Genomic DNA, 25,499 nt, shown 5'->3' with positions numbered 1-25,499 from the left:
AGATTTTTTGCTATCTGGAGTCGTATTGTCATCTTGTTATTTTCTCTTCAGGAATTACCGCTACGCTCTTGGTGTTTTATGGAAGAGTTTAAATACTTTGTTTAGTGCATGCTGTGTTTATTAAATAGTTGTGCTGTGTTGAATTATAATCTGTTCATAGAGTAAAAGGCTGCTATGCCCAAGGATACATTAAAACCTTTCCAACTGTTCATATCTGCAAAACGAATTCCATCATAGTGGACCAGGACAAAAGTACATCTAGGCACGTATCCTGTATCTGACAGCTGTCAGATATTCCCTAAATATTTGAGGAAATGGGGGGGGAAATGTGACTGTCTTCTGTGGTATCCCAATAGTTTGTGGCTGTCAGCAGTTATGGACTTCCCTGATCTGAAGTTGAATCTCCTCACTTAAGAACACGAAGATCCCGTTGTGATATTGAACAATTAATTAATTTATTTGAAGAATTTTTTCATTTGACATAATGGAATTTCTTACTGATTTTTTTTTTTTTTTAGTACAGTAGCATTGTCAAAGTTTTGCTTTGTTTAGCATTTTAATAATCCTGAGAACTTGGGTAGAGATTCCTGGTATTCAGGAACTACTGAGTCTGTAATTTGGAACAGAGTACAAGAGTAAATCATTCAGGACCTATGCCAGACAAACTGAGTATTATTAAGATGACACAATTTCACTGAGTGTAGAATCATCTCCTTGAAGGCAAAAAAATAATTTCCCATGAAATACCTTCTTTACTTAGGCTAATTAGATTCACATTTGGAAAATCTTCACATTTAGCAATGGCCTAATTTTTTAGCCAACTAAATATATTGCTGAACCAAAGAGACAGTCATAAGAGGAATTACATCCTGTTATTTGTATGAAGTACATTTTTTTAACTACTACAGGAGTTTGGCTCCAGCTTTATTCACAGTTATTCCTGTGAGAAGGACCATTTCCAGAAGACCTGTAATTCTTGGGGAAGAGGAACATGTTGAGAGAGGCAATATTAGAATGAAAAAGTAGATTAAAAAAATGTAAAGGCTAAACCATTAAATTCAGTGTATCCTTACAGTTTTTCCCTTTATTGTCAAAGCACCATTTTCCATTTTAGGATACATGACATTCAAATGTAGACTTTGCTTTTCTTATTGCTCTTTAACTTTCACCTTTGCTACTTCTGAACCAGATGGGTCACTTTGTCCCATCTCTCTTTTTGTCGTAGTTACAGAAAACAGAAGATACCGTTATGGTCTAAGGTTGTCAAGTATATTTAGATAAGTGATAGCTAATTTTACCATAATGAATCTATTAATAACTCAATCTCCTTAGAAAGTAAAATATCTTTGGGAGCCTTTCTTTATAAACATTGTATGCAAAATGGTGGAGTAATTTTCATGCACCTTATAGAGGTTTGTTAATTAAAAGTAAATAGGGCTCCTAAGTGGAAAATGAAATTATCCTGTTGCTTGAAATACCTTGATGCAGTTTTTATTACAGGTTGCATATGGTATCTGTTAGGAATTTGAGCATGGTTGGTTGTTGAATTATTGTGTGGATTAGCTGTAGTATTTGAAGGTTCTCGACTTTAAAAGCATGTGTCTGTTTTAAATCCTACATAAATTCCTCACCGTTTTTTAGAACAGTCTGTAACTCTAACCAGGGCATTTTTAACACCACAGCTTCAAACAACAGCAGGAGCAAATCTAAAACATTGCTCTGAGTGGTTTCATAACATCATTAAAAGATTTCCATTTAATTAGATAAATTCCCCCTTTCTTTAACTTTTCAACCTTTCTCTCCTAAGTTCTACAAGGTGAAGGGTGAAAAGACTAACTGAATTGAATTAAATATTAAAGCATTGAAATTGGCAGTTTAGAGGTCATAAGGAAAAGAGGGGGGGAAAAACTCATAAAAAACATATATTTCATGCATATTTTAGATTTTATTTTAAGACCTTTCCAAAACTATTACGGATATTCTTAGTAAAGAAATATTATAGGCTGTGTTATCTCCCAGGGCAGCTAAAGTTTCCAAAAGGAAGTTCAATCTGTAATACATCTTTCACATGTTATTTTAATAAAAAAGCAAATATAATTTCTGTGTTTCCACTGCTAAATGGAGACTCATTGTTTGGTCATGTTTCCCTGTATCAGCAAATACATTTAGAAAGAATAAAGTAAATTTTATTTTAAGTTATACTGATGTAAAACATTATGTGTATGTTACAGTAAAATTGATTTGAGGTTGAATATGGAAATAGCTTACCTGATGTCTCACCGTTTGTGTCTTTATGTGTCCAGGGTTTTTTTACATTTATGAATTCATTGTCATGTATTTACATGTTTGCAACTTTAGATGTTAAGTTCTCTTATTTGTCGTCGCTTGAGCAGAGAAACTTTATTGGTATTACAGCACTGTGATTTACAGAAGTGTAAACAAAAGAGAAATTACATTTGGTTAGTGTGCTGTTACGATTTCTCCAGGGCAACTCGTAATTTGTATAATGAAAGTCGAGAGAAGCTGTTCACTACATATAAGCATTGATCTGCATTGAAAAACCAATAGGTCTTTCACTATTATGGGTCATTAGTCTGAAATGTGCTGAAGGAATCATAGCAAGTCTTTGTCTTACTAACATGTTGTCCCTTGTGTTGGTAGAAAATGGGTTTTCTACCAATATTTCAACCCTGTCCAAACCCTTTGATGCCTTGTGAGAAACTTGGTATCATAAGCAGCATATGTTGATCTTGTGTGTTTGTCTTGGTTTTGAGATACAGTGAGCATTGGCTTTGTTTAAGGACATAAATTTCTTTCAAACCATTTGAATGATGAAATCTCGGTTTGTTACAATGTAAAATTACGATAAGTAGGTTTCTTGAGAAAATGGCAATGCTGTGTAGATGGACCTTATGTAAGTTTTGTTGCTGAAACTAGATTAAGAAGTTCACTGCTCCTATATGTTGGTTACAAGAGAAAAAGGTAGCTCCCAACTGTATATGTACTAAGAAGAGTTTATTCGTTGTAATAAACAATCAGCATCAGGAGGATAAATTCTGCCAGTTACATCCATGGCATTTTTCCTCCCCCACGAGAATCACGCACCCATCAGCAGACCGTGTGGTTAGAGGTGATGCACATCGAGGACTTCACTGTAGAAGCTCTGACAGTCTTTAGAAAGGGAAGGACTGAAGCAACTGATTGGTGCAGGTATTGGAAAGTTTACTCATCACTTTGGCACAGTCAGGAGAGGATTTTTTTTGCTCAAGTTGCATCATTGGTAATTTAGCTCTTGTGAGTCCATCCAGTGACAGTTGTAGCACAGAGGCTTGGGTTGTGCAGCTTCAGTGCAGCAATGGGCATCACTTCCCAAGATGCCTGGCCTGAGCTGGTCCAAGCTCCTGAAGCTTGTTAAAGATGTAAAATCAGAAATGGGTGTTTGAAACAATGGGAATTGGTTATTCAGGCTGTAGAGTTGTGGAACAGCTCCCAGGTGGATGAAAGTTTTACTCATCAGTCGTTCCAATTTATTGTTGCTTTGCTTATCCACACTGACAATATGTTCTTGCCTTCCAAAACCATTTTTCCTCGTTTCATGCACAGACTTGGTGCCTGCGACTGAGCAAGTACTGCATGTTTGAGGTGCCTGTGGAGAATGCTTAGAAACACCAGGAATTCTGCCTATGGTCTTGAGTGCCACCTGTTACCTGCTCATGGCTAGAGTACTCTTTCTTTCTCCCACACATAACCATAGAAGTTTTTAAAAAATGGCTTGTACCATTTTGCTTGTTAAAGAATCCTGGTTTCTGAGTTGAGTTCAGAGAGGTCTTAGTTGTCATTACTCACAGAGGAAATAAAAGAATAGTATGAACAATTGATACTGCATTATTTGACTGAATCCCAAATTAAAAAATGTCAATAGCAGAAACCTATTTGGTAAGCCCAGGTGTACTGAGTCTGTGGGAGCTTGACAGTCAAGGACTTCTATTTCTACTTCTTACTGTAGAATAAAAGTGACTGATTCCCTTTGGGGATTGTATATGGTTCAGTTTTATATATTGATCAGTGTTTCTAAATGCTTTTAAGGCTTTTAGACCAAGTGTTATCTGAGGACTCAGCTTCTCTAGTCCTTTGTGAGCTGGTAAGTGTGCTAGGGTATTACTGAGTGATTGACAGGGCATACTTGTGTTTTGTCACCTACTTTTTATATAATAAATATATATAAAGAAAAGAGAGGAATGAAAGAGAGAAAATACAGAAAAATACATTTATCAGGTTTTTAGTTTTGTATTATTTCTAAATCTCCTTGATTTTTTTTCCCTAATACCATCAGAGAAACTGAAGCCTATTTATCATGAAATTGAGGTAACTTTTCTGAAAACTCTGTCTTTAATTACCTTTTATTTGGCTTTTACTTTTTTGTCATTCTGCATGATTCGCCATAATCTAATAACTCTTACTCGACTTATATTGCTGTTTAAAAGTTTGGTTTGTTTAAAGTTTGCACTACGTGTTGTATGTTAGGGATACAACCTGACATCTCTGGTAACTTCCCAGAGAGTCTCAAAGCACTTTCTAGATGATGTAATCGATACATTATATAAAGAGTCAAAAAGAATGAAGCTGCTCAAAAACTCACAATGGCACTATGTGATAGTTTGGAACAGGAAGTGTGGAATAACTATGTGCAGCTGGATCTACAGGATGAAATTAAATAGACAGGAAATACTTAACCAAGCTGGAATTTAACCACATACAAAGTGGAATTTGATGTGGAAACTAGCACCTTTAATTATATGATTTTTTTTTTTCAGAGGAATGCTTATGACTGTATGTGGCCACAATCTTAATTTTCTTCTGTTGACGCTGCAATTCAGTCATTGATTGAACCAAATTTTACTTCTCTTTGACAATGCCAGGATCCTAACTGTGTTTGGAATAACTCCCTCTGCTGTGCAGTATTTAATTCTAGAATGGAAATGCATTTATGGTTTTCCAGAATCAAATTGTCAGTCAGTAATGAGTGATTTTATTTTCGCTGTTTAAAAAAAGAATTGCAACTAGATCCCCTCTCCATTTCTTCTGTTGTTTTACTACAATTGCGGAGTATGGACAGGACTGACTGTGGTCAGTATTATGTGAGTATGCATTAAGTAAAATACAATAAAACCCTTTTCTCTCTCCTGTCTGTCCCTGGAACCTTCTCTATAACATTTCACACAAACTTTTTCTTTTTTCATCCTATTATTGTAGCACCTTGGAGCCCAGTGACAGATCCAAGCTACTCAAAGAAATATTTCCTGTTGTAGAGTGTAGTAGGGAAAGCATGTAGAAATAAGAACATAGCAGTGATGTTGGTCTGAGTATCCCAGTATTCCCAGAATCTCCAGTGCTAAATGTTTTATAGTGAACCTGGAAAAGGAGAGGCTTAAGGGAAGCTCTTCACCTGCTTATGGAACAGAATGCATTAAAAGGCCATAGATAATTGTTTCAAAAGTGAAGTAGCAAGTGGTGAATACTCACAGATAATTTGGTTTAAGATGGATATGAAAGCCTGAAAGAGGAACCAAGCACCAAATACTTGAGTCAGGAATGAGAGGAATGGAAAGTGATCTGTATTTCTTTTTCAAGCTCAGTTGGAATAAGTTGATGTCTGCTCAGTTTAAGCTGTGTGACTAAAAAATAAAGGAAATGTTAAGCAGAAACTATTAGAAGAATACAAGTGACATCCTAAAAAAACCCATTTTAATTGAGAATGTGGTTTAAATGAGAATGTGGTTTGAAAGCGGGCATCTCAACTTGGACAGAATAAGGCAGGACTAGAATACAGAGAGAGGGGAAGAAACAAAAGTCCTTCCACCATCAGCTTAAATATGTTTAATAATTACCTCTAAATAGGGTGGAGCCAGAAATAGCGTAGGAATATCTTAAACCCAGCTGTAGAACCATGTTCAGAAGTAAAAAGGAGGATTTTTCCAAAGAGGTGCTGAAGGAGCTATTAGATAAGAGCATCAAAAAGGGAAAAGTTAGCTAAGTCAAGGGAAAAAGATGACTTGGAACAGAAGAATTTGCATCAAAATTTAATATAGTGTAAAAGGAGTGGAAAGTGATTTCGAATTGGAAGTTTATGGCTATATTGTGGAAAAACAGTGCAATAGCCAAAAAGATAGGAGAAGGGAACTTGGAAAGAACCAAGGACCATTATCAGTGGATGAAAGGGCGGGATGATGTAATAACCAGTTATTTTTATCATCTAGCTCTAATCCTTGAGAATTATAGCCTAAATTACAAAATGTGTAATTTAAATTACTTAAAAATCAGATATCTTGATTACAAATTCTTTTATATTACCTTGTCTTCTGTACCCATCCTTTCCTTTTCCTTGTTAAAGCAACTGTAAAATCTTTAGCTTGCTAAGTTGCACGTTATGTCATTGGTACATGGAGGCACATGTATCTGCACAGTTCATAAATGGAAGCAGCTGGTTTCCTCTGCACTTATGAGAATGTACAAACACACAACCAAGATCTTCAAATCCTCTGTATGCTTTGGATACAATTCCTATCCTGAAAAGCCGTGCTGTGATTTCAATTAGTGCAGATGTGCACCAAGCCACCTTATTGGCTCAGGAAAGAATTCTTTTGTTTCAACACTTGAACTGCTAGATCTGGTTAATGTTACCTAATGAAAAAAAAATAACATTACACCTATGGTATTAGTCTTATACTCCAGTATCTGAAAAAAACCTGGCAGACAAAAAAAAATGTTGTCATCTCATAGGGAAAAGCTGAATTCATACACAGGAACTGCAGGATTACTTCGACATTTTACTAGTCCCCTGTAACACCAGCAAGTCCCATAAATGCCTAATGGAAAAACAGCAGAAAATGAGATCTGCAGCAGGCCTTTAGAGATCAAATTTATGTTGCTGAACACTTTTTTCAGGTCAGGTTTAAAGGTCAAAAGAAAGTGGATAGATTAAATTTACTGATTTTGCCAACTTTAAAGGCCCCTTTTAGAGGTTTTCTGTTTCTACAGGAAGCCCCAGTATGCTTTTGGATAGTTTTCTGCAAGAACTGAAATGTATAGAATCTTTACTGTATTTTTCTCATGTGAGAAACACACACATATAACAATATTTAGTTATCCCCTGTGTGCTCTTGAGCAGTATCTGACTTAGATCCAAGGTATGTTATCGTCTTGAAGTAATTAATGCTTCCATTAATAAAGTTTTTAGTGTATATTAATTTCAAATGCAGACTAGGACTTATCTATCGAGAGGCCAACAGTGACGCCACAATGACAAAAATGGTAGCCTCAGTTCATTTTCACATTTTGTTAAAATTTGTCTCCTGGTTTCTCACACAATATTCGTCTCTTCTTTATCCCAAGCAGTAAAGTATCTTCCCGTGAGCATCACTAACTTTTACACTCTGTTCTCTCTTAAATGTGAATGGAATCGAACTTAATACCCTCAGTGGAGAAGAAAGAAAGTGGAATACAAAATCTTACCACAAGGGACATTTTAGATCATCAACCTCTGCAAACACTAGTAAAATGAATGACTGGAAGTGGGAGGATGACTGTGGACAATATCTTCAGAATCCTAAGTAATTTGGGCTTAATGCCAAAAATGTCATTTTCAGAAACAAAACACCCGCTTTTCTACAGGGTAGTAGTAATACTACACGGGACAAGTTGAATTAAAAGCTTAGCTTCTGTACATGAAGCAAGGCAGAACAAGGAGCAGGTTTATATACCTGTATTTTGGGGGGTGGGGGGTTTATTTATATGGAATTATTTCATCAGTCTTTTAAATATATGAGTAATTCAGTGCAAGATTTTTTGATATTGGCTCAATGTCAAGTCCTAATACTTCCCAATTCAAAAAATCCTGACCTAGCCTCCCCTGTCTTCCCCCTTAGGAAAATCTTGAATGTGTAGCAAGTGTGGTTGTTCTCGGTGTGTATGACTATTTGTAAATTATCGTGCTTAAATTAATAGTAAATATTCACTCAAAAAGCCTTTTAAAAATTACTTTGAATTGCTACTTTTTCTAACTTTCTAGTGGATACTTTTGTATTACACGGTGATTTTTCAGATATGAGATTTTCAGAGTTGTTCACAATTCTTTTAGTGTAAAATTGAGCAGAGATCGACCGTGTGAGTTTCTTGTGTACTCTGTAACATTAGGTATGTCTTTGGAATGGAGAAATGAAGTGGCATCTTTAATTATAGATTTACCAGTATCTCCATTGTGAAATACTTTATTAGCCCCTTATTAATGAAAAACTTTCAATATTAGGCTTTAGAGAATGTTATCTTCCAGTTCAGTTCTTTTGCAAAGCTTCTGCTAGGATTTGAAAAGCTGGCTGTGATGAGATCTTTGTAACTTGCATGTAGTCCTGTGGGATGGTTTGTTGCTTGAACTCCACTGCTATTTATGATTATCTTCAAATTCAGCCAAAATAAACATCATAATTCCAGCTTCAGGGCTTAAAAATTTACTGAGATGGGAGCCCAATAACCAAGCACTCTTAGTGTAATATAGCTGTTTTTTAGCACAGAAGACTGCCTAACCAGATATGGATCTTGCTGAACTAAGTGGAATAAAACTTAACGCTTGGGTTTCAGCTTAGGAACAACTTGTAACAAAATGTGCACAAACTCAGAGTGAATATGAATTCTCCTTTTGGAGTGGAGGTGATGGGACAAATTTTAATAAAATTGGATACATCTGCAGTGGTATCATATATCAACCAAGAGGCAGACAAAAGAAGTAGGAATTTATTGGAGGAATCCATCTGACTTTTCTTGTGGGCAGAATTACATCTGGCATTTGTGAGGGTGTGCCATTTCCCAGATCTTCACAGTATGTTGGCAGACTCTTAACAGGCATGGATGTTTGTTCGGGAGAGCATGATCTCTGAAGAGATACATAATTCACTGTAGTAAAACCAAGGTACAAATCGCCTCAGAACAGACTCTTTTGTCATAAGAATATCCAAAGGCAAATACAAATTTGTAACAGGCAGTCAGAAAAGCAGATGAAGTATTACTATATCAAAATGCCAGACATTCAGAAGATGTTTTGTAAAAGTTTAGCTTTTCAAACAACTCCTTGTCATCCATATCCTCTTCTCGGGACCTTGAATGATTATAGTGGTAATTGTAGAAAATTGCTAATCATCAGTGGTGTTAAATATCTGAATTCTAAAATCTGTAATAGTCTTGAAATTGTTGAATATTTTCCAAGGACTGTTATTCACAGTGAGTATTGTAAAATTCCTTTGCTCTGAGTTTAGAGTGGACAGGGATATGGCAGGGTACTGAGATATGAGCAGTCACTGCTGTGGAGAGTAGATTGCTATTCCTGTGCATCTCGATGCAGTTTATCAGGAGTAAATAGGGTCCAAAGACACTTCAGATACTGTTTGTTACACAAGTACAGAAGTACTGCTGTGCTGCAACCCATTCTCTGAAATCTACTTCTTATGGATGTGCATTAGACTAGGCTTGAGTACTGTTAGATTTACAAAGTTAAGTGCATGAGATAGTTTACAGACCTGAGGCTCTCATTCAAGAAGGACTTGTTATTTCTCTGCTTCGAGACAACGCCAGGACTGCAGTTTCTGATGCATAACAGTAATTACCTCTGGCTAAACCTTAGAGTGACAAGATATAAACATATTCTGTGATTTATGGGTATCAATTTTAAGCTAGTAAATGTGGATGAAGTCAACTCTTAACTGGCTCTAGTTCACACTGGAAAAAGTCAGTTAGTTGGGTGCTGGCAATAGAAAATCCTGACTCTCTTTGTTGGGTGATAAGTGTCTGAAGTACTCATTTGGTCAAGATAGAGCCTAAAGCCTTAGCTAAATCATCATTTCCAAAAAAAAGTTCTTTCTGCTGGAGCAGTTTGCTCTGTTTCGGTGCCTGGAATGAAACCTTCCCATCTGATTGCATATCCAGAAGGTCAATTACTAAACTCAAGTTCAGCAAACATTATAAAATCCAGACCAGTTTCACGGTTGGCACAGTGGTGCTCATTTGTAAAGGCTAATGTAAAACCTATGCCAGCATGAAATTCATTCTTCTCTTTACATTTCAGTTTTGTGCCCTGGTGACTGATTAAAAAAGTTACCTTTTTTAAATAGTCTCGGTGCTTCATAGCATCCATAGAGAATAGGTGTATGGGTTGGATGGTAAGGATCAAGTTTACCTTCACAGGAGCCACTCTCTGATGGTGAACAATTTTTCAACAAATGTCATTTCCACCTTTCATGAAATCTTTCTGTGTCTGTTAGTGGTAAGGAGCAACTGTGCTGACTGTGCTGAAGGAGTTCTGCTGTAGAACTGCAGGAAGAACAGTCTGTGCCTGCATGGTACTTTCTTCTGAGTAGCAGGTCAGAGAGAATGCCTCTCCAACCTTCTTGGTGGCTCTTTGGTTATAGAAGCAATAACTGGCAATCCATCTGTTTGTGGCTCTCTAAATTATTGACATGTAATATTTTATAAACCAGTTATTTCCAGTTACAATTTTTTTGCGTTGAGTTTCATGGAGCAAGATTTCCTTGGTACAGAAATGCAGAGCATTCAAGGAAAAGGAGTGAAATGCAGTTTGTGCTTCAGATTAGTACATCTAATGTGAACAAAGCCATCCATTGTGTTGCTTTCGTGTCACTGTTGTTAGATATTAATTTGATAAGGACAGACTATGCTAGAATGGGGACTGGAAAAAACGTTGAAACTTTTTTTTTTTTCTCCTGACTGCTCTATCATACATTATAATGTTTATTGTTGAGATTAAGTACTCTCTATTCAAGCAGTAACAAGTTTCATAGTGGAACAAAAGTAAGCAGCACTCATGAAATTCATTTTAACAAAAAGTATGAACAGAAAGATATGAAAACTATTGATTATGTTGTCTGTGGTGACATACAAACAAAGTGATAACTGTTCACATCTATAAAAGTAGAAGAATGACAGTGTCAGATTGTGCAAAGATTAACATAAGAATCTGACATCTTTGGTGAAAATTTATAATTACATTTGACGCTTTGGTAGAGATTGGAATGAGGGTGGAATCTTGTCAAATAATTTTTTTTGTTGTTCGTGTCATTACCAACTACTTAACCCTTTGATTTTCAACAATTATTACTATGTATAAATGTGATTATTGTAATATGTTGTTCTGTGATTTGTACCAATTCTGAAAATCTGATTGAGAAGGAAGCTTCTTAAGGTTAGTTTTGAGCTGCAGAAGATGTTTTAAGTAGTGTGATATAGATATTGCTCTCCAGGGAAGGTTTTGGGAAAATAGCTGATTTGTGTCTCCACTGCCTTTCCTGAAGAAAGTTAGACCTCTGAGTATCAGAAAGTTTTAGAAAAGGATTTATCCATGACTTCTGAGCACTGGTTTGGAGGTACCATCATCACTTTTATTTCGTATTTTGTGGAAGTGTTTGATTCCACTCTGCCAGCTTTGGTTTCTTATTAGATTCCTGACTGGATTGGATCATACACAGAGAAGAGGAGGCACTGCAAGGACAGGAATAAAGAGGAAATCTTTTATTTCCATAGTTAGGTGTTTTGAATAGAGAGCAAACTCCAATAAATACCAAATCTTCAGACTTTCTTGCAATTGAAGGCATGTCATTGATATAGAGGCATAAAAATATATCAAAAACTTGAGACAGAGACTTTCCATATTTGCTTTGAAGTACGTGTGCTGCATTTTACTTTGTCATAGACCAATAATTTTCATTCCCTGAAATGAGGTTATTTTGTTACACAGTTTCAAAATGTTCTTGTTTGGCTTTTTAAAAGTAGAAATTGTGTTTATTTAGCATAAGGAAGGGATTTAAAGTCTCAGAACTAAGTAGGTGATTTTGAGAGATCCCAACTTCATTTTCTTATTAAAGGACTGAAACATGAGCTCAAATGCTGATTTTAAAGGAGTTCTTTTTCATTTGTCTTTGTTATGTGTGTCTAATATGTCAAAGTTATTCAGTGATAGTCTAATCCAGAAAATCATGGTTATAGTGTATAAATTAGCACACAAGTTATCACTGTTAAATACATTATCATAGCTTTAGTATCTATTTTTCTTATTCTCTCTGCTTTCAAGGACATAAATTGAATGGGCAAAGATTCAAGTATGAAGTAAAAAAGAGCAGGGAACATTTTTTCATAATTAATATTCTGTAGCAGAGCTCATTCCTGTTCAAAGAACTGTCTACATATAGGGTTGTAGGCATTATTAAGATCACACTGACTTCATAATTTGGAATTCAGGGATACTCCATGTGAAGTTGAAGGGCTGCAGAACAATCTTAACCTCTAAGGTGTTGCTCTACTCCTAATGCATTTACATAGTTCATTTGCAAAGTGTTTACATTTTGTGGTGTTTATTTCAGGGTAAAATTACTTTCTTGCATGATTGTTAGAGGTATATATAGTACCTGGGGTGCTCTACTTTGAAATACTTTCTTAGAAACTGATAGAATGTTGGAGACTGTATGGCTTGTCCACATATTTTAATCCATATTTTCAAATGCGCACAGATCGTGTATATCATAGACTTTCAGAATAATTCAAGTTGGAATGGACTCCCAGAGGTTTGTTAGAGCAGATTTGAAGTTTATACAGTTGCTTTATGTTCAGTCATTTTGAGTATTTCTTAGGATGTTCTAATGTTGAATCCCTATAATGAAAATTATTTTTCCATTTGAAATTTCTTCAAATATTGTAACACTCATGTGAGAAAAGCACTTTGATTTATATAATTTTAAATATAATTTTTAAGGACATGAACTCAAATCTCTCTTTTTTCTCACTATATACACTTCAACATTTCAAAAAAAGCTAATTGAATTAAACCAGATAAACTAATTTAGGCACTAAAAATAGGAGAGACATCTGTTCAAGAGGTTAGGCCTATCTTCCAAAACTAGAATTGCCACGTTGAAAATATCTTCTTGAATGTAGCATTGTTTCCATAAAGTAGAAGTTTTGGAGACTCAAATGTGTCCGAAGAAGTCACTTAATTACTAGTTCCCAGTAATTTTCTTAATCGTTAATTGTATTCTGTTGTTCCTAATCTGTAAATTGATTTGGAACTGTAAGTTCTCATTTTACATGACTGTTTATGAAATTCATTAGTTTGTCATACATTAAGCTCAAAATATTGCCCATATGTTTCTGTCATTGCAGGAAAGATGTGACATTACACAGGATTTTTAAATTCAGTAGCTCATAATTGCACCACCAAAAATCACCTCACAGTGCGTGTGTGTGAGCAACCTCCTTCAGGATTCCCTGACTTCCACATTGCCAGACATTAGTGTTTGTAATGGACTATCTGGGATTTGCAGAAGCCGTGCATCACAGAGACATAGAGTACTAAACACACCATAACATCCGAAGGGACCTGGACCCTGTTGAACTGGGATATTTAATTATGGCAGTGGGGAAGGTCCGTGGGTGCAGCTAAAAAGGGCTGTTGTCACACATTCCTGGGGAACACATAAGTATTTGCTTGCTAAATTTCAGGGATTTCCTGTTCTCAAAATGATTGAAAAGTCAAGAATATTCTGCCTCAGGGAAGGTTAGTTCTCTGTCATAGGCTGACCACCGAACTTTATCTTTTATTGATCTAAATATTACATTTTAATTAAATGGGAAAGAATTTTTGTTCTGTCATATTTCCTATATCTGGAGTGTGAGTTTTTCTCTGAAGATGGGCAAATAATGTGACAGGAGTGGAATCAGTTTCAGGTAGAGAAGTTTGGAAAATATTCAAACTTATTCAAGGTATTCAAACATCTTGAATAGCAGTGCGAAGTGAAACCCCTACTAAAACCTTCTACTCCCCCTATAATATGACATTACAGAAAATAATGTCTTTACAGAAAATAATGTCTTAGCAGGGAAGTTTCCCCTCAGATTGTAAAATCTGGAAGTAAAAGACTAACACTCTTCTCCCTGGTCACAGTAGTGGTCCTGCTATTAGGAGGGTTTCTGAGGTGTGAGCTCATAGGTTCATTAGAAGCAGAAACTTAATGTAAGTATTATTTGGCTATTTACCCCTCCCCCTTTGAATTTGAAGTACTCATTCAGAGTATAATTCGAAACACTTACGAAGCTCGTTGTAATCAAAGTATTCTACTGGCATTTATTACCCAAATTAATTTAAGTGAAGATATCTCTGTTTAAACTTAGCAACTGTCCACATTTCAACTATATTAATAATTATTAGAATTAGCATAGATCCTGACCCTCATTTATTTGTGTTCGGAAACGAAGTCATGCAAGAATCTTTCTATAATGAAAATTAAAAGGCCAAGCAATAACATTAATGTTCTTTTAAATAATTAATTTTAATGTGTGGAAGTGTAAGCAATAAATGTTTTATTTTAAAGCCTGATGTGGTAATTAATCCATGTGATTAGGACCTAATTGCATGTTCATAGTAAGTGTTATATTTGCTGTGAAAGACATTTTTTTGGAATTGTGGTTCTGAGGCTAGAGTGGTGAGAAGAGTGATATTTAAACGAAATATTTAACACACTCTTGGTACATCAGAATTTGAAAGAAATACATCCTTTATTATTTTGCCAATTATGTTTTTAGTTCTTCTGAGCTTTTCATTTTACTATGCACTTAATTTTATACGTTAATGGCTCTTAAACATGAAATTAAATGTACCGTAAGGATATGTAGGCTGTTTAAAATCAGCTAGGAAATACTTCTGGGAGTGGGAGAGGTATTTGTATTATTAATCATTTACACCTTAATTTGCAAGTAGTGGAAGTCCTTTTATTCCATAAAGCTGGTCATTGCTTTAATGCAAAGAATAAGTCATCCTGTGAACTAAAATGCTGCTTTCAGGTGCCCTGGTTGCGCATTGGGTAGCCCTTTCAAACACTGAATGAATTCACATTTCCACTGAAGCTTTGGAGCTGCTCCACATTTTCCCTCATGGAGTTCAGAATTTTTTTGTTGTTGTTTGGGTTTATATTGGCTTTTTTTTTTGGTTGGTTGTTTTTTGTTCTATTTTTTGGTGCTTTCTTTCCCCAGCAAAATTACATTTTGTAAATATACTCTGTGCTTCTGTGGTTCTATACAGAGCTCTGTTTTGCCCATGATGAGCCTGCCTTGTTTGAACAGACTCAGTGAAAGGATGAGTTAGCATTACAATAGTAGAATAAGCTTTTGAGTTACCTCTTGATCATTTTTTTTTTTCTCTTCATACCTACCATGCTACAGCATTAGTGTAGTCTTTCTGATGATATGATCTTTATTACTGAAATAATATACTCTTTCTTTGGGGCTCTTGAAATACATTCTAACGATGATGGTAATGACTTTGATTAATATTTAATCCCCATGCTGCTATGTTCTTATAATTTACAAGATCTCAAAGGTAGTTGGGGGAGGGAAGGAAGGTTTCTGCTGAAGTGTTTCAATATTAGAGTGCTTAGGGAGAAACATATTTTATTATACCTTGTATCTGGTTGCTAATGTGAATTTAAGTCAAATGTTTCATAGCATGACCACATTGTTGACAGGAAAATCTGTAAGATACAGGAGTCCTGCTGGAGTTGACTTATTTTTCAAGCCATTGGACTCATTCTTGTGTTTGTTTATGTTACATAACAGTTGCATTCCTTGCATCACCTGGGAATCCTGACACTCTGAGGGCACAGGTGTAGCAGTATATGCTGGTATAGAACAAGAGCTTGGTGTGGACCTTTTTTCCTTTTTTGGGGGGAGTGGGGAAACTAATATTTATAAATACAGCAGAGCAAGCCCAGATTAGTTTCTCCCTCACTCCAAAAGGCACAATATTTGTGAGCATAATTACACAGTCCAAAACTCTCTTGTGTGTACACAGCAGAATTTTTATGATTTTCAGGTCGTGGAATATTAAAAACAAAATTGCCAAGTAAGCAGTACTGGTATGCAAGCTCTGGATAGTTCTCCACAGGACTTTGTATAACCATATCAAATAGTCTGCATTTTTACAAGACACCCAGTCAGTCAGTCATGATTATCTACTAATACATCAATGGTCAGTCATTGTTTCACTCTTTGAGTATTTAACCTGTATTTATAAAACAAACCATTGTGCTGATATAAGCTCATTTAATTAAGCAGATACTCCTGTTTGCTCTCTTCTTGTTCAAGGCTATTTGAATAAGCAAGAAATAGGCTTGTTTTAAGTATTTGCTTAGAGAGATTTCAAACTGAGGATTAACTGTCTAGAGAATTAGAAATTCTCTATGCATTTGTAGTTACATAGATTCTCCCAATTTACTAATATACTGTAAATATTATGTACACACCAAACTTGAATGAATTCAACATATGGTTGATGTTTACATAATTAATGAGATGCCATATTATATTAATGGAACTAACCATATACAAAAAAGCAAATGTTGCGCAATTGTCAAGGGCCTAAATTAACCATACCTTACTCTATGCTTCCTAAAGTGCTTATTTGCCAGGACAAGGATCCTGGGATTGTGCTCAAAAATGTGGAAATTAGGATTGAAAACCAATTATCTCATTGTTCCAAACAACATTAATAATATTGTTGCCAATTTTTAGACTTCTTGATATTGTTTCATCAAACAATAATAGGTATGTCTAAATCTCCTTTTTGGTGTTAACACAACATTATCCTTGAATTCATATATGAGGCAGACAAACCTAATAAAGAGTTATTTTAGAAGGATGAGAGATGAAACAAATGGTTTCTCTCTTTAATGCAATTTAACAAATTTTTCAAGATGCTTTGCTTTCTCAGTAAGGATTAAATGGGTTTTCATTGAAGCAAAAGTGTGGCAAAGTGGTTCTGGGATACTAGGAGAAATTAAGTGGCTTGCTCTTTATCATAGCTTGTTTGATTTGCAGCTTATACTTTATTGATGGTAATACCCTACACTCTGTAATACCTTTCCACACAGAATTTCAGTCATTTCAGTGATGTTAAGTAATTAAACCTCCCACTGCTTCTGCCAATGGAGGTGTATTTATCATTATAACTATTTTGCAAGTGGGTTAACAGAGGCAAAAGAGGTTGAATTATTAATCAAAGTCATAAAATCTCTAGGCTCCTGTCTCCCAGATGATGTTTAGTACTTCCTCCAAAATTTTGTTGTAAATTCAGTAAAATTAAATATATACGTCTCCCTCCCTGAGCTTAATAAACTCATGTAAAACTATATGCTGAACTTGAGAGAGTATATAAAAATGTTTTTGCTTCCTCACAGAGGGGCAGCCTTCAGGGAGCTATGTCAAACTGTCTTCTTAAGCTCATTTTTGGCAAGATCTTAACTAACTTGGTGATTTTCAGGGAAACAGGAGAATTTTTTTATTGGGCATGACATTTGCCGACACCAGAATTGAGTATATCGCTGCTCTCTCGCAGATGTGCTTACACCTCTGCTTCATTGCTAATGTTCTTATCTATACACTCTGTGAGTGTACATCTCATAGGAAAAGTCACACAATTATCTTGTCCTAAATATATACTGGGAAAACTCCTGGAGAGTGCTTAATTTAGTCAATAGTTATCAGAGTAGAAAAATATTTCAAAATTGATTAAAATTAAAAATAAAATTGCTAATATATTCATAAAATAATTGCTTTCTTTAACATGTAATGCCAAATGTTGGAGGTTTTCTGCTACTGATAGATACTAATATGGCAGCAATCAGAGTTCACTTCAGCAACAAAGAAGCTGTTCAAGTCTGAAAGCAATCCTCTCCTTCTGACATGTTGGCACCATCATAGAGGAAAATGTCACGGTCAATATAAGCACATTTACTGACAGTTAGGTTTTTCCCTATGTTTCTGAAAACTGTTTGAAACTTGGCTTTTATCGAAAACAGAAACACCGGCCACTCAGAATGATAAAACAATAGTTTACGGCTTAGTAATTTTCCAGTTATAAAGCAATACTTTCATAAAAATAAACAATGCATACAGGAACAAGCCAAAACAATTACTCAGAGAAATTGTTGCATTCTTGCTGTCCTTGCTTCGTGATTTAAAACAACTGTCTCCAGTACGAACTGGACTAAAACAGCAGGTTTTGTTTCATTAAGTAACTGCTTGCTGATCACTATGAGATAAAATATAGTTCCAAAATGCAATTGATACTGTGTTGGTACTTTTCGAGTTCCTAAATTACCCATTACAGGAAGAGCAGGTACATAGATTAAAAAAAGGTTCATGTATTTCACTGGGTTACAGACCGAACATTTCCCAAGTGGATAGTTATAAAAAGCTTTTGTCCTTCTTAGAGAAAGTAAAATGTTACCTAAAGCACAAGCACCTTTACTAGCAGAGGTCATGTTGATTGTTTAATGTGTGGGGGTTTGTTAATTATTTATGGAGGTATTCTTCTCCATATTGTGAGTATTTTAATATTTGTATCATCGTGGCTATTCTATCGTATCTTAGTTAGGAAAATAATTTAACAATAATTTCAAGCAGGAACAGGTTGCAAGTATAAATGCTCGAAACTCTGAGATCGGAGAGGTAAGGGGTGAATAAATCTGCTAACTTGACAGTGTTGCACGTTCCAAGTGCTGTGCTCAGATGTTTCAATGTTATATCATTTTTAAATTGCTCCCTGCTCTTTTAAACCCACTTAAATACTCAGATGAAGATCTTCTGCTCTAACATTCTGAAAAGATTCCTTCTGGTTCCTGTTCCGAAGGAAAATTATTTCATTGCCATGTCTCACAGTGGGTGGGATGTGGACTGCATCTCGTCTGTGCTCTGGCAGTCCAGGGGCTGGAATATGAAAGTCTTTCAGCCTCTTGTGGTTGTAAGGGCACCTGAAAGCCTTTTGTAAGTTCTGTCTGGAGCAATCGACGTGTGTTCCATCTTCACTCTTTTCAAGCCCTGGTATTTCTGCAACAGATGAGACTGATGGCAGAGCAGAGCTGAGAGAACTCTCTTCTGCCCAAGTGTGTGCCTGGAAGTTCTCTCTGTGTACAGAATACAGGAAACTTAGCCAGGTCCGAAAGCTCTGACTTGGTTGTGTTTGTCATGTAATGGAGCAAGTTATTTTGGCACCTCAGCAGTCACAGTCTTTCACTGGAACTGCCAGCACAGTTAAAGTCAGATTTCTGTAGGGCTTTACTGAATCACAGTATTTATGAGGACTGTCACTACGTAACTGTCAAACTTTCGATGTGCCTGAAAAATTCCTCCCTTTAGGTGGATGAGAGTGTGATGTCATCATAATTGTATTTTTATGTAAATGCTTGCTATAAAATAATTTTGGATTAAATGATGTGTTCCTTTCATGTTGGCAGAATATAATTTGTCTTAAATGGCAACAGACTGTTGTATATGTTTTTCTGAAAGTTAAATATTTTGATTCACACTCACAATTTATTGATTTTGCATTGTTACCAAATGGCATTCCAAAATCAACTCAGAATACTGTGGTTCAAAATCTTGTCATTCATATGATAAAGTTATTTTCATGTAACCCACTCTGGGAGTGGCAAGGAAAGTGGAAGAGCTAGGAAGAAGAGAGGACAAATGCATTTTAGCAGGTAATGGGTTTGAAAGCAATCCTAACTTTTATTATCCCTGTATGTTCTAAAGACAACATTGCTTCTGTGCTATTAAACAATAATAAATCCCAAATTGCAAAGTTGTTATCATCTTGCCCTGAATTTGTTTGGAAATATTGACTTGGAAGAAAAAATTAATCTTGGTCCTCATTGTGTAAACATTCCACATATGTAATCCAGACGAATTCAGCGTAAGCACAAGCTCAGTGTAAGCCAGGCTTCTCAGTTTGGGCAGAACACCTTACACAGAACTACTTTCAGCAAAGCCAGAGTTGTGCTGGCTTCATGACGTCACCTCTTCAGCACTCTCTGATTCTGTGCTGCTGACACTTTTGACACCCTTAATTTGCTGCCCTCACATCTGCTGTAGCTAGTGCTGTAAGAGCTTAGTGTAGTCAGAAGAAACCTTTTAGGTCTGCGTGTGATAAAAATGAGAGAGATGGCTTTCAAAGAGAAATTGCTTGTGTGTTAACTCACCAGATCCTTCTGGCAATGCTAGTGTCTACCAAAAAAAACCATGAATGTAAAAGACTATCCAATATTCACAGTACCTTGCCACATTTTAAAAGGTGCATCAAAGAATTCCTGAATAGTGTAAAAGTGAGATTCATATGATATTGTCTATTGACTCTGTCCACTGCTGTCATGTGCATCTTAATACTGAATTTTGAAAGCTTTTAAGTTACAAAGAAGTGACTGTATCTCCCGTAGCCATGTGTCTACAGTACAGTAATGTATTTTTCTTTTTTCTTCTGTTTTTTTTTTCTCTTTATCCCACGAGTAAAATGTTTTGTTCTTCACCAAAGGACTGTATGTAAATAAAAGGACTGCTTACAGTGCAGAATAACAGTATTGCTGTTGTGCATGTACACGTACCAACATGCACACACATAATTCAGTCTACCATCCTATTTTCCTGCTGTATGTATTGGTTCAGCCTTGCTCTCTGCCTTGTGGTACAATGGTACCTTCCTCCTGGCATAAAAAAGACACTCATTACATTTTGAGCAGCAGAAAATAGTGGCACATCATGAAGCAGTAGCATCTGGTATCCTCAGTCTCAGTAAGTGCACGCCAAGGGAATGCTGCGTGCTGCTAATAGGTCTGATAGCCTTTAATGTTTAATGGGTGCTGCACTGCCCAATTATCACATGTCCTTTTATCATGGAATCATCAAGGTTGGAAGAGACCTTTAAGGTCATCAAGTCCAATCGTCAACCCAGCACTTCCACTGTAACCCCTAAACCACATCACCCAGTGCCAGATCCAGACACCTCTCGGGACTAAACAAACCCAGCTCCCCCAGCTGTTCATCAGAAGACACGTTTTCTAGACCTTTCATGAGCCTTGTTGCCCTTTGTTGGAGATGCTCCAGCAGCTCAATGTCCTTTTCAAAATGAGGGACCTAGAACTGAATGCAGCACTCGAGGTGTGGCCTCACCAGTGCCGAGGGGGATGATCACTGTCCTGGTCCTGCTGGCCACACTTGCTGATACAGGTCAAGATGTCATTGGCCTCCGTGGCCACCTGGACACACTGCTGGCTCATTTTGAGCTGGCTGTCAACCATCAACCCCTTCTTTCACTAACATAGATAGATAAATACATAGTAATTTAATTTTCCTATGCAACATAAGTCTTCCAGGCTGTTGGAATATCTATGTATAAACTGCCTCATCCTTTGATCACAGGTATTTTCCTTAGAGTTGCTTTGAAGTACCTCTGGGGTTTGAGGGTGAGTAAGTTCCCAAAACTCTCTGAAATAGACTAAGATGTGTAGGTAGGTACGGAATATCTTCTGAGGAGCCTCTTAACCTTCTTGTTAATGGGAATAGAATTTCCTACTAGTGAAATACAAAGTCTTTTATGCCAGTGGTACTAGGATACACTTATTCTCTCACTCAAAGCTAATGTTGGCTTACAGTTAATTGTTAAAGCAGGTGGGAGTAGTTGGGTTAGGCATTCCTTTGTATACATCTGTCTGGACAAAAGCAATGGCAACTGCAAGAGCCTATGGACTGAGGTTCTAAGGAAGTCACAATTTGCTCTGAATCCCAGTGAGATATAAGAAAACCTGTTTATTTTAGTGGAGTTCATTCTGTACACAATTGTAGCATGCTGAATAGGGTGGTCTGTGGCTTGCCTAGCTGTAATTCAGACTTGGAGAGATGGGTTGCTGTAAGTATACTGGTTATAGCTGCAATTGGAATTCCATTAAAAATAGAGACAAACTTAATTTAAATACTTAAGGAAGGGGATTGAATTAGGTTTCTTTAAACCAAAATCTGTTCAGATCAGATTTAATACATTTTCTCCCTACTTTGTTAATTCCACTGTGTTGATTATACTGCTACAACTTCATTTTGCAGAGCAGTGTTATACTTGGCAAAGAGTTCTCATACACACAATTTATAGATGTTTTAACGTCAAACACTTATTTAAATAAAAGTATAAATAAAGTCATGGAAGAATGCAATTAAATGGCAGAAGTGATTTTTAGGAAACCCAGAAGACAGAGCTGTAGCCTTTGAGATTTCCTGGCCTTTACTTTGCAGGATCTGAAAAGCAAGCTCTCCTTTCTGTATCTCAGTACTTTTATGTTGCCTTTCCAAAGAAAAGGGAGTTGGATGCAGGCCTGAGTTAGATCCCATGGGGATAGTGTTCCGTACCTTAAATTACAATCAGATGTATTTTAGTTCAGATGAAGTTTTTAGCCTAAAATTGGTAAGAAGCCTAATTATTTGACCAGGTTACTGTTTACATAGACCACTGTAGAGCAATCTGTCATTTATCCACAGCTGGCAACATCTTTCCTTCGAAAGGTTTTTATTTTGTGTTTGGAACAGTTTTTACAAAATCCATTTCTGTTCATTAAATGAAAAACTAAAAGATGGCAGAGATTGCTATGGAGATAAGATGTTATATAAACTGTTCATTGTAATTCTTCAGAATGTAAAAATACCAAAGATGCTTGGATATTTACAGGCTTTCAGTTGTTAAAGGTACTAGTAACTCCACTCTTCCAGCTCTTTCAGCTGTATATAGAGCCGTCATACTGGACTTCAGAATTAAGCAGCACAGTCTGATTGTCTCTATTACTATAAAGGGGCATTTAGAATTATATCACGTTTTAAATCATGAATGTTACTCTTGGCTGCCGTGGGAGAGTGTACTACCTGGAATGCAGAGGTAGGGAGTTATGCTTAATTTTCCCAGTACATCCTAGGCATATGCAGATTTATTTTTCACGTCTTTAATACCTTAATGGAAAAGCGGTATTTCCCAGAAGCTTTTATCTATGCACATGTATGACAAATGTGGGTTGGGGCACACTTTATAGGAACAGCACGCTTGATGTGGTACCTAATATGAAATCAGTAACATACATTGATTTGTTTGGATGCTTGCAGGGATTCTTCCTGACGGTGTCACCGGAAGCAGTATTAAAAGTGGCTACTCAGGCTTCTGCCAACAACAAGATCTTCAGCTTGAATCTTTCTGCACCGTTTATTAGCCAGTTCTACAAAGAGCCTATGATGAAAGTCATGCCTTATGTCGATATTCTTTTTGGAAATGAAACGGTGAGTCTTAAGAAATTAATTGAAGTATTCATCTCTCTTGCGCCAGGGTGTTTGTGTCTCAGAGCCTGCTTCCCCAGAACACAGCTGTGCCAGGGGAGGTTCAGGCTGGACATCAGGAAGAATTTTTTCACTGAAAAACTTGTCAAGCATTGGAATGAACTGCCCGGGAAGGTGGTGGAGTCACCATCCCTGGAAGTGTTCAAGTAACAGCTGGACATGGCACTTAGTGCTACAGTCTGGTTGATGGGGTGGTGATCAGTCAAAGGTTGGACTCAGTGATCTTGGAGGTCTTTTCCAGCCTTGATGATTTTATGATTCTGTGATTCCTGCTCCTTTTTTTACAGAGGGAATCTTGACCATGTGAGGTGTCACTGCAAAATCAAATCTATGGTAACTGGACTGGGATATTTCGATAGATGTCCATGATGTTACTTGACCTGTTAGAGGTTTCCAACCTGCTCATTTTCATAAGAAATACCGGCTACTTTGGAATAAGTGCCCATGTGCATGATGTACTCATCCTGAGGTTAAGTCTGCTGGAAGGACACACATGAAGGGCTAATTCTGAGCTTCTGTAACTTGATTCCATACCCATACTGCTGCTATTCATAGCATTTTCTGTGATGAAGACAACTCTTTGGGGAGAAGTGGAAGGAGAAAACTAAGAAATAGATAATTGGTTTAAAAGGTTCCCAATGATTTTATGGTAGATGGACTGGCAGTCCATCAAGGGAGGGCTTATCTTTGCTGTGCAAGTTGGCAAACAGATTGCATGAAATTCTGCCTGGAAGTCCATGTTAAGAGACAAAATTAATTCAGATTTCACTCATCGTAGTGCTATCACCTCTTGATTTTTTTCCACTTTAGGAAGTGTTCTTAAATATTTATTAGTTTGCTCACCAGGAAAAGGTTGAAAAAAGCCTTGGAAAGTGTGACACACCTAAATGAAATGTGGATTTGTCACTCAAGATAACTTCATGAGTACAGGAAAATTATAGAACAGCGACTTACTCCTGTCAGTGGTTATTTCTGATTGTGACAACAGGGACTTGTATCCACACAAGTCAGTCTTTAGACTGTTGTCCACATGTCCGCATTAGGGACTAGCATTGCTACAGATACAGGACTTAAATATATTTTAAAATAAGTATTTTTAAAATAAAGAAAATTGTAGCGTTTTTAAATGCAGTGGGATGAGCAAAATCTTTTAACTATAGTTAACAACACAGAAAAAGTATTTTCCAGACATGCTGCTGCTATTCCTGTTACCTTTATACATACCACAGCCAATTTTGTGGTAGATGGGCTTCGTAGAAACTTCTGGGATTAAATCTTGCTGGTCTTAAATGTAAACACTGCTGCTTTGACCTAGTAGGATAATTCAGATCACAGTGGTGCGTTAGGTGCTATTTTTCGCAGGTTGTTACATTTTGTATATTTGTGTTATTTATAGGCAATAATCCACTATAAGGTGACATTCCAATTTTAGAAACTATATTCAGTCTACGTAAACTTCCTATGTCAGTTTGTTATGATATTATTCCCCTGCTGTCATAAAATATTGGATAGGAGTGTTGTGTTTGTTAAAGTTGAAAGACTCCCTGTATTTTCTGTGTATAATTTCTGAAGCATTTTGGTGTCTTTCAAGATAATAGATGCTATTTAAACTTAAGTGAACATCCTTAAACTCGGCAGTACAATATATATAAATACTTCAGAGTACCACCTTCTTTGCTACTTATACTAATCATGAAACCCTTGTCATTTTTTGGTCTCTGCTTCCTGCCATATAGGCTGGCTATTGCTGTTTCGAGTTGTTGAAAGGCTATTTGCTGTGGTTTATTCTCTCGTCTTTCTGTGTGACTTGAAACCACACTCTTGGCATGAGGTACTTCTAGTTTGGAGTAGCTGCTGTGTTTTCTGATTGTCAGTATTTCCACTCTCTGCATATGGTTGTTGGGAAAGAGTAGTTGCAAAAGTCAAGAGAAAGCTCATTCTGACATGTTGTACCTTCCTGTAGCTTCCTCTTTGTTAATTTCAGCTACAAGTACATTCAGGAATATTTTGGTCTTTATGTCCTGGTGGGCAATAACCACTTCAGCCAGCCAACACCAAATTTTTGCCCCTTTAGTGTGATTTCCTTTTCCTTTTTGTTACAATTTCCATCAGTGTAAGCACATAAGTTAACATATAAGCAAGGCATAAAAAGTGTTGTGGTTGTTACTTTATTAGTGCAAACAATACTCTTAGACACAATTTTTATTCTTCCCTGTATTTATCTTCACTCCGCATTATAGACCAATACAATTCTG

General features: G+C 36.4%; 1 protein-coding gene across 3 annotated transcripts in view; it reads left to right on the top strand.

The window, feature by feature from the left end:
* The window catches only part of ADK (adenosine kinase), a 274,114-nt gene that overhangs the window by 170,112 nt on the left and 78,503 nt on the right, over positions 1 to 25,499 (top strand). For 2 of the 3 annotated variants that reach the window (XM_027896128.1, XM_027896129.1), the window contains exon 7: positions 23,017 to 23,187. The exons of the other annotated variant lie outside the window; for it this stretch is intronic. In XM_027896128.1, coding sequence (XP_027751929.1) covers positions 23,017 to 23,187 — 171 coding nt within the window. The remainder of the gene's footprint in view (positions 1 to 23,016; positions 23,188 to 25,499) is intronic. 3 annotated transcript variants of the gene reach the window in all.

This window comes from Empidonax traillii, unplaced genomic scaffold (genome assembly GCF_003031625.1).
Source record: "Empidonax traillii isolate 1590-97213 ecotype Southwest subspecies unplaced genomic scaffold, ASM303162v1 scaffold481:size658601, whole genome shotgun sequence".
Lineage (NCBI taxonomy): Eukaryota > Metazoa > Chordata > Aves > Passeriformes > Tyrannidae > Empidonax > Empidonax traillii.
Note: the sequence above shows the minus strand (reverse complement) of the source record. Positions and strands in the feature narration are given on the sequence as shown.